At 44.4% G+C, this 9,983-nt stretch overlaps 1 protein-coding gene across 2 annotated transcripts; it reads right to left on the bottom strand.

Moving 5' to 3' along the window:
- Positions 1-505: 505 nt before the first annotated feature.
- Positions 506-8,706, bottom strand: Rbm15 (RNA binding motif protein 15). Of its 2 annotated transcripts, XM_090334387.1 has the most exons (2): positions 4,848-8,703; positions 506-872 (listed from the first exon to the last, which is right to left on the bottom strand). In XM_090334387.1, exons 1-2 carry the CDS (start codon positions 7,702-7,704, stop codon positions 853-855), a joined length of 2,877 nt encoding a protein of 958 aa, XP_090190513.1. In that variant the 5' UTR covers positions 7,705-8,703; the 3' UTR covers positions 506-852. The 2 variants fall into 2 exon arrangements, with proteins under 2 accessions (XP_090190513.1, XP_090190514.1); XM_090334388.1 differs by lacking the exon at positions 506-872 and having other exon boundaries at positions 4,837-8,706.
- Between the last annotated feature and the right edge of the window lie 1,277 nt (positions 8,707-9,983).

Here is a 9,983-nt window from a genome sequence, read left to right as displayed (position 1 = left end):
CATCATCATTAACATTTAAAAAGCAAACGGAGCATTTCTCCTTCTTTTGGCAATTTGGTGCAAATGTTAAAAGTGCAAGATAAAGCAATTTCAAACTTTTCTTCAAATTAAAAATGAAACTAAAGCCAAACGTGATGAGTGAACAAAATAAATCAAAACTTAAATTTCAGCAACTCCAGCTCTTCAAACCAGCAAAGACCCCGACTCGTGCACTGTGGTGAGGCTTAAGGTGCTTGCCCCGGCTTCTTGTGTGCCAGCCAACAGCACCATTCCCTCATCACGTTGAGAACCGAGAAGCAAAGGATCCCCTTCGCTGCAAACAAAGGGGGGTCACAGTAACACTAGCGATCCTTCAGAATTGACACACCGTGATAGTCAAAATGAAATTGATGGTCTCCCTGCTTCTTGCTCAAGACTTACAAGATCTGAGCAGCAGCAAGTACCCCCTCAGCTGCAAACAAAGGGGTCAAGGTTTGCCGTCAATTCACTTCCAGGCAGAAAAACATTTTCCTCAAAAGAAACAATTTATTTAGAATAAAACAAAAGCAGCTCAACTGTGAGCGCATGTTTGAGTGACAGCTACTTTTAAGCTGTGTGAGCCATAAAAAGGGTTTTTCTTTTCCAGAAATCTTGTGTACACAGCACAAAGCAAAGAGGTCATTTTTTTTTCCACTTAAAACACCGGCATTGGCATCACAAATAGCAGATACACAACGTTAAGCTGCCATTTTAGTAAAATGCACAAAATACTAAACAGATTAGCTTTCTTCCATCAGAGGCCCATGTAAACTCCACACAAGCCACAACTTCTCTTCAAAAAGGTCCATTAGAGCTTTGAATTCCTTATCTTCATCAGATGTTCACCAGTTTTGCTTTCGGGGGGAAAAAAAGGTTATTCAGTACAAACGTTTACAATATTAAAAATATATGTATTTCCCCTATGCCATTATAGATGAACATAGTAACAAAACCTTTCTGGATAGTCCACTTCAACTTCAAAAAGCACCAATAATACCCACTGGCACAAACCTTGAAATGAATTTACTGTATGAACAGACAACAAGTAGACCAAGATGAGTTTTTGTTTTGTTTTTTAAAGATTCATTAAGGATTGTAGGATTGAAATTACCCTGCTATCCTCATTTAACTGAATAAAACATGGAAAAATTTTTTAGGAAAAAAGGCAAGTTTGTAAGCATTTATCATCAATCAACAGCTACATAAAAGAAAAGGTGAAACTAGAAAGATGGAGTTTAGCCATAATTTCACCCCCTTTACTTTCATTCTGGAATTTACATGGAGCAATAAATTACTCCAGTATTGCAGAAAGGGGTCAAGACACAAAGCTATTTAAAAATCCATCTATCTATACTACCAAAGAAACAGATGTTATTTTCAGTTGAGAAAATACAAATGCTGAACCAGCCAAAGAACACTTAGGACTCGCTTTTCAACTCTTTGTATCATACACATAATAATTCTTTCATTAAGTTTTAACAATCCAAGTTCAACTAGTTCCTGAAATCATTTTCCACTGAGAGATCTCTATAACCAGAATGTTAACGGTTAGCTCCACTTCTTTTTTGCATATCTAACTCTTATATCTTAAAACTAGACACTGTGATGGATTAAAAAAAATACCCAGAAATTCCAATTTTTTCTTCATATAAAATGTCATTAAGTCTTAATCTCAAGATTTCCTATTCTGTTACCAGAAATTTGGGGGAAAAGTTCCTGCAGAGGCTGCAATTCAAACTGTGCCTACAAAATGACCATTTCACTGTCAAAAAAAAAAAAAAAGAGGTAGATTTCAACTTAAAAAAAAAAAAATCAGTGAACATTAGTTCTTAAGTTTCTGAACAAACCTAAAAGTGTCCAACTGTAAAAAAAAATCTGACTTTTACTATTGTACATTGAATATGATGTAAGTATAAGAAGGGATATTATCCAAGTGACAAAAGCTTTTACTAGGCAGATGGACATGTTATAACTATTTACTCTCAGTTGATAGAATAAAAGTATAGTTTTTCAACCAGAAATTTAAGTTTTTGTGTGAAAAAATTGTTTACAGGAATCCTAGTTACAATCAACAAAGTATTTCCCCAAAATTAAGTATAGAAATATTTGCTAGGAGCTGAGTGGTTTAATTTTCCAGAGATTTTGATGTTATATCTTAACAGTCTTAAATATCTTATCTTTAAGATATTTAGTAACTAACTGATAAATGAAATTTTCTTCCCATTCATTTTAACCAAGTTTCTGAAAAGTCAAAGAAAAAAGGAGAAAAAAAATAGATGTTGCAAAGAATCCAGTGTTGGGACCATGAAAATTCTGCTAATGAGAACTAGAACCAGTTTTGGACTTAGCTTTCAATCAAAACCTGATGGGTAGTAGATAATCTATAATTATAAAACTACACAACAGAATGGGCAACAAATAAGTTATTCATCTGGAGATAGCACTCTATATAAGCATCAAACTAAATATCGTTAGGGTTTTTGTGTGTGTGTGTGTGTGTTGTTTTTTTTTTGTAATACATACATTTAGAAATGGTATCAAGCCAACTGTTCCAGAAACACTGAAGCACAAATTGCCCAGATCTAACAAAAGCATCAATGTCAGATAAGGATTTGAACAAACACGGAGCAAACAGTATTATCCAACAAGCTGTCACACCGATGTAAGTTTAAAAAAAAAAGGGGGAGATGGCAAGGGGGACCACATATAGTTTGATCTATAGTAAAATTTAAAATTAGGTGTCATGGTCTCTAAAAGACCAAAATCATTTGCCTATCTTACCAAAAGATACTCAAAAGTTAATGGTGGTGAAATTATTTAAACTGGAAAAAAAATATAACTGACTACAAATTACACTTTGTTCTGTGTAGATGTTATATCTGCATTAGTTTCAAACAGGTTTCTACTCTATGACATGCCACTGCATTTTGGATCCAAAAGGCACCCACCCAAAGTCTCAATTGTAGGATTTCAGGCATTTTACCTACAGGCATACCAAGGACTCTTATGGATATACACAGTACTTTCTCTCAAAATGATATTTTTCCAGTTTAAAAAGAAAACACAAAAACTTCTAGAACTTAAAAAAAAATTTATAAATGCCTAGGAAAGTTAAAGAAAAAAAAAAAAAAGATGACAGTAGTGATGAGGCTCTCATGCTGCCATGCATTAGAGACACCTGTTATAATGGAAAGTAAGAATTACATGACATTTCCATGGGTTATTATTGGTGCTATTTCAAAACTACCAGCTTTGATAACAGAAAGAAAACAGTTGGGTTCTGCCAGGCTTTGAATAAGTCACTTTCACAGAATAGAAATATCATCATGATCCAGAAAGTCCTGAAGTTCCAAATCATAATTAAATTAGTAAGGGCCTTAGCTGAATCCTCAGCACTTAAGTCAAGGGAGAAAAATATATCTGGTAATGACCCGGGAAATTAAAGGCGATAGAAGGGTAAATAAAAAATAAAAAACAAAAACAAACCAAAAAACATCTATTACTATATAGTAGTAGAAGCCCTTGTTAAGAACCACAAATAGTATCATTCTCAATTTGGGGAAAAATGAAAGGACAAAAAAGGTGCAGTGACTTAAATTGTATTAATTATAGAAGCCCCAACTACTAATATAATAAAAAGAGTTTTCCTACACTGACATTTGAAGTTTCCATGGATGGACAGCAGTAAAAGTATTAAATTCTGAATTTCAAGGACATTCAAATATTAATGTCTCCACTACTGTCTAAATATGAAAATAAAAATACAAGCAGCAAAAAAAAATTAAAGCAGATGAAGGCATTTTAGGATTATTTTAACAAAAATTCTGCAATCTAGATATGATTAATGCCCACCAAAACGAAAGATGACTTATAAGCCTGCAGAGAAGTCCTCTTTCTATTATTGAAACCAGAAATTTGAATGGATACAAAAACAAAAACTAATCTTTAACAAAGAACATTGTTTTGAAATATGCACAATTAGATTAGAATTGTACCTGATACACTTCTCAAAGTCAGTAAAAACAAAACACCACCTCTCACACCTATAGCTGACCAGAGAATTCTGATTTCAAAAGCACCTACTCACTTTTTGCATGCCAATAAAACTTAAGACTTACATGGTTTGTAACACAGTCCTCAATTTTTACCAATTACAGCTACAAACCAAAGTGCGTATGAGGAATACAAAACTCCGGAACTAAATGATAAAAATGCATATTAAAGCAAACTTTCTGGGAATAAACTGTGTATATTAAGAGAAATACTCAAATACCTGATTAAAACAATTACACTGTGAAACAATTTGCCAATGTACACTTTTGCGATCCCTGATCAAATTTTAGTCACACAAGTAACATTTCTGGTACAGGAATTATTCATCTACACACCATTCAAGCCATTTTTTGGTGCATATTACCATCTATTTACAATCAGTGGGCTCTTTTCTCCAAACTCTGATTTTTCAAAATTTTTTAATTTGTAACTTTGAGGAATTTTTAAGCTCAAGATTAAAAAAGGAAAGAAAAAAAAAAAAGGTCCTGAAAAAAAAAGAAAGAAAGAAAAACCTACCTACAAGGGTAGAAGCTCCTAATTAAAGGAAATCCATCTTCCTATTACCTTCAAGGAATACCTTTCATTTAATAGCTAAGCTGTCCTGACTTCTACATTAAAGAGGCTTGTAAAAATATATATAAAAAAAGAAAAAAAAAGGCTACAACTAAACAACTAATCTAAAAAAATTTTCATCAGATGCTATATCCCATTACACATCACAAAACAGAAACCATGTCAAAGTATCAAATACAAGTTACATAGACTTTAGGACGCACCACGGACAATGATCATGACCAGGTAATCTTCTTCAGATTTGGCCAGTGCCTTGGCAGGGGAATCCAGGAACTGCTGGGAGAACTCACAAGGAGGGAAGGCATGAAGGACCCCGGTGTTTTCCTTGTCTTTGTTGCCTCCCACAGGGAGGCTGATCACCCCAGCTGCTTGCTTTTGCTTTAAATAGGACACAAGGTTCCTAAGTGGCCTCTGAGTAGAGGTGGCAGTGTCTGAAGTGGCTGAGGAAGATCGGTTGTCAGAACTTCCAGGTACGGCCAGAAGAATGGCATAACCATTGGGCCCTGCCACTTTGATGCGACGAGTTACTTCATCCAACTTTGGCTGGTCCAAGCGGAGACGTTGAGTGATCTTGAGCTGGGCCACTTTGCCTCCAGTTGAACCCTCCACAAGAAGACTGCTAGCCACTTGGAGGTCACCCTGCAACAGATGCATATTTGAAGGAAAGTTGCTGTTCTTCAGAAGAAGCATGCCTTGCCAGGCCAAACAGAGTTTGGGAGAAGCTGCTGCCACAGGAGCTGTTCCACCATCCTGTTTCTGGGATGGTGACTTAAGCTTTGATGAAGCACTGCTGGCACTGGGTGCATTCCCATCGGACCGATCTTCTTTTTTCAGAGGGCTTTTTCCCTCAGTGGGAGCAGCTGTCCGGTGCTTCCTATCCCGTTCAGCTGATGCAGAGTTTTTACGATCTCGCTTATCACCTTGGCCCTTCTCTAAACTACTTCGTTTGTCTCTGATTGGAGAGGGCCTTTCCAGGAGAAGAAGACGGGAAGACCTATCATTGTCACTGTTGTAACGGTCCCGGCTACTGCTCAGTTCTGGACTGCGATCAGGAGAAGGCGCACAGTGCCGTTTCCGTGGCCGGTCACTCTCAGGGGACCTATCCAGGTGCCGTCCTCCACTCTCCTCAGGTAGCCGTCGCTTCCTAGGCTGGTCTCGGCTGCTGGGCAGATCTCGGTCACCTCGGTCCCGGTCCAAGGACCAGCCATCCCGCCTTCGATCCAAGCTATCCAGTGGTTCATAAGCAGTAACAGCAGCAGCTGCAGTCCGAGTACTGCGTTCTCGGACTGGTGGTGGAGGTGGCACCCAATCAGAATCAGAATAAAGGTCCCTATCACGATCTCTGTAGAGTAAGGGGGGTGTCCTATCCCGTGCACCCCTCAAAGGGTCAGGAGCCCGATGCCCAAAAGCATCTGTCACCAGTTCATAATGAGTTAAGGGCAAAGGCTGCAGATATTGCTGCTGGTAACGATGCTCTGTGTCTGCAAAATCTACTCTAAGGCGACGATCAGGGCCACCAAGTGGGAACCCTCGCATATGGGTCCAGGCAGCATGAGCTGCATCCAGGCTTTCATACTGGATATATGCCCAACTATCACCTTTTCGGTAATCTATGGTGCGTATGGTGCCAAATCGGTCGAATTCTCGTGCCAGAGCAGCAACAGGTACCCAAGGTCCCAGGCCACCGACCCAGAGGCGGGTAGTGGGTGTAGCTTTCCCGTAACCAATTTTGATCGGATTCCGAATTATAATTTTGCCAGACATTGCTAATTTGGCTCGGTGAGACATGTCTAGGTTCTCAAATTTGAGAAAGCCATAGGTACTGGTCTGGCCTCGAGAAGGCCTCTTGATGTCTACTTCTGTGATGACTCCAAAGCGATCAAAAGCCCTTCTAAGATCACTCTCTGTCACAGTGATGTCCAAGTTGCCCAAGAAAAGCGTCCGGTTAGCACGCTGATCGTCCTCGGGTGAAATCTCATCCACTTCTCGGAAAGGAGCGGCACCTGCTCCAGCTCCCACCCTTGGCTCAAGGCTGTACGCTGGGCGCACTCTCTCATAGAACGCATAATCCCGTTCTCTCTCCAGTTCCCGGGGCAAAGGCGGCGGAGGTGGAGGAGGTAGGCGACCAAGAGCCAACTGCTGCAACCGGTAGTCTCTGTATCCCAGAGCGGCGCCACCGGGGGAAAGCGATCGCTGGCCTCCACCCCCGGGCGGGTGCCGGTGACCACCTACGGAGGCCCCGACCACGCTGGCCGACGGAGGGTACGAATCTTTGTCTAACGGGGAGCGGCTGCGACGCCGGCTCACGTACACGGCCTCTATCTTCAGAGGCCGATCGTAGAGCACCAGGCGGCCTCTGGCATGCTTGGCCGCCCGCGCGTCCTCTGACCGCCGGAAGTTCACAAAGGCTACCCGCTCGTCCCCGCTGCCAGAACCCGAGAGATGACTGATTTTCACACTCACATCACCGAACCGTTTGAACTCGTGGAACAGCCCGTCCTCCACCGCCTCGTCGCTCAGCTGGGACCCCAGCTCGCTGATCTTCAGGGTCTTGTATTCCGCGCCGTCCCCGCCGCCGGGGACCGAGGAGGCGGCCCCAGAAGAACGTGACTCCCCGCCTCCACCCCGGGAGCTGCTGCGCGACTCGCCCCCGCCCGAGGAATTTTTGGTGCTTGGGGAGCTGTAACTGTGCAAGCGGCTACTGGAGCTGCCCCCGCCAGTGTCGTACTCGCGGCTGCCGCCTCGACTGCTGGATTTGTCGAGGTGAAGGCTCCGCCGCGACCCGCCGCCGCTGTCGGTCTTCCCGCTGCTGCTCCCATTGCTGCCGCCGGAGCCCCCTAACTTCTTGCTGCGCTCCCCGCGGGAAGTCGAGTCCTCACCGCCGCGGGAACGCTTGGGCTTGACTGGAGAGCGCTCTTTTCCCTTCATGGTTGCGGGTTGCCGGAGGTAGTCTCCGCGGAGCTGACTAACCCGCCGCCCCGCGCTCGTTTCACACAGCGGAACCGCACGCCGCCATCTTGGACTCCGCCGCGGCAAAGGATCCCGCCCCGCCGATCTCATTGGTCTACTCGCTCACTTTTCTACAGTCTCATTGGGAAAACTGTTTGTCCGTCTTCACATCTCCCCGCGCTCCAGGAAGGCGCCCGCCCAGTCACTGTTATTGGGTTCCCAACGCCCCGGTCAGAGTACCTCATTGGTCGTAGTCGTTGTCTATCTTAACGGTTCCTCGCGCCAGGCCGTAGCTCCGCCCCCGGCACTCTACAGTCACCTGACTCAGAGTCTAGAGGCGTTGATTGGACAAGAAGTCTGCCCTGTAACGGTACTCCTTACGCGGTGTACGCGGCGGTCCCGCCTCCTCCTCCCTTTCACTGGCATGTGACCCCCCGTCCTTTAACCTATTACTTGGGAAGCTGGGTCATCCGTTCCGTCGGGTTTTTCTTCTTCTGAGAACTAGGCTCCTATCAATGTCCCGAGAGACAAAAGAGCACGCTCTCTCTTTCGACCCCTACCTTCCAACTTCTCCGGCGGCTGACGGAAGTTTAAATCTGATTGGACACTGGAGATGGAATTGATAGGCTGAAAGCCCTGTCCGTCACTCCCTTAAAGGAATAGGTGCAGACCCTGAGGAGGCTGAAGGTGAAAGACTAGAACGCGCGCCCGCGAAGCGACGTCACTGGAGTGTCGCGAGATGGTGACGGCCCGCCTCCCCGCGCTTTCCGCGTTCTCTCAAACAAGTGTCGGGCCTGGCGGCGCCCTTGGCGCTGCTTCTCGGTCCTCCGAGCCGGGAACTTCCGAGCTTCCTGGTCGTTCTGCCGGCGCCGAACAATGGGCCGAACCTCTGACTGCAGGGGTCGGAGGTTCCCTCAGGCAACCGTCCCGGACACCATCTTGGCTCCTGTGGGCGCTGCGTAACCGCCTGAGAAAGCTCCACCCCTGCGCGAGGAAGTGCGGCCCGGCCGCGGTTTTCTAGGGCCGGCCGCGGAGGAGGGTTCAGGGTTCACCGCCCCCGGGGTCAACTGACGCCCGGGGCGGAGCAGGCCGGAAGCCCCGAGAGCTCCGGAAGAGGCGCCGCGGAGCAAGGCAGCGCTTTAGCGAGGGTACCCGACCCCCGCGAGTCGGGGGTCCCGGAGGGCTCCCGGGACCCGAGTGGGCGGCAGGCTTGCAGATCGGTGTGGATCTTGTATTCGGTAAAATGCCCACGCCATCTCATCCGGCTGCGTGTTTCAACTATGTAATTTTTATAAAAAAACAAAAACAAGCGAGCTTTTCTCCTCAAAGATAAGTCACTTTTCTCTGTGGTTCCCGGTGCTTCCTAGCGACCGTACTTAATTAACTTTGGAATTCAGTGGTGCCGCCACCCTGCCCCCTCCTAGGAGTCCTTCCGTCATTATCCGTTAGAAAGCAACTTTTGTTCTTCCCAAAGACCTTAATTTTGTCAGACATGTACCTGTTTCCAGGTGCTGGTGACACTGGATAGACCCATGTGGCCCACGTGCTGGCTCTTCACGTGAAGGCCTATAGGCTTTCTGCCGGCCTCCCAAGTACGAGCCACATCACCACATCGTCCCCGATCTAGTCTGTAGTCGAGGATGACAGGTGTTTTAAAACCTGATATTTTTCAAGGAAACAATACTCCCAAACTGAAATCTAAATTTGAAAAAAAAATTTTAGTTCTTTCAATATGTTCAGCTCACTTATCACACTTTATTTTTTTTAATTAATTTATTTATTTGCCAGTCCTGGGCTTGAGCTCAGGGCCTGAGCACTGTCCTTGGACTTTCTCAAGGCCAGAGCTCTACTACTTGAGCCTCTGCACCACTTCCAGCTTTTTTTCTATGTATGTGGTACCTAGGGCTCAAACCCGGGTCTTCATGCATGCTAGACAAGCACTTTAACCACTAGGCCAAACTCCCGGCCCCTGTATTTGAAAATTTTTAAGATTGAAAGTAACAACTTCCTTACCTTTGACTGAGCCAGCCTTTATGTTGATACAGACCAGATATATAATTCTAAGGATGAAGATGTTGGCGTTTTATCTCTTGATTAGATCAAAGAAACCTGAAAGAAGCCCATTATGTAAAGTATAAAAAGCCCAACCTTTGTAATATGCACACATCTTTATTGTCTTAAATGTAGCTACTAAAACTTAGTGTCAGTGGCTTATACCTGTATTCTTCGCTACTCAAGAGGCTGAGATCTGGGGTATCACAATTTGAAGCTATCCTCAACAGGAAAGTCCAAGAGACTATTTCCAAATAACCAGCAAAACACTGGGCTAAAGGTGTGGCTAATGGTAGGATCTCAGCTGTGAGTAAGCAATTTTGAGGGAAAGAGTTCAA

The sequence above is a fragment of the Megascapheus bottae genome, chromosome 6, assembly GCF_031878675.1.
Source record: "Megascapheus bottae isolate mThoBot1 chromosome 6, mThoBot2.hap1, whole genome shotgun sequence".
Classification (NCBI taxonomy): domain Eukaryota; kingdom Metazoa; phylum Chordata; class Mammalia; order Rodentia; family Geomyidae; genus Megascapheus; species Megascapheus bottae.
The sequence above is the reverse complement of the archived record's forward strand: the minus strand, read 5'-3'. Positions and strand labels throughout refer to the sequence as shown.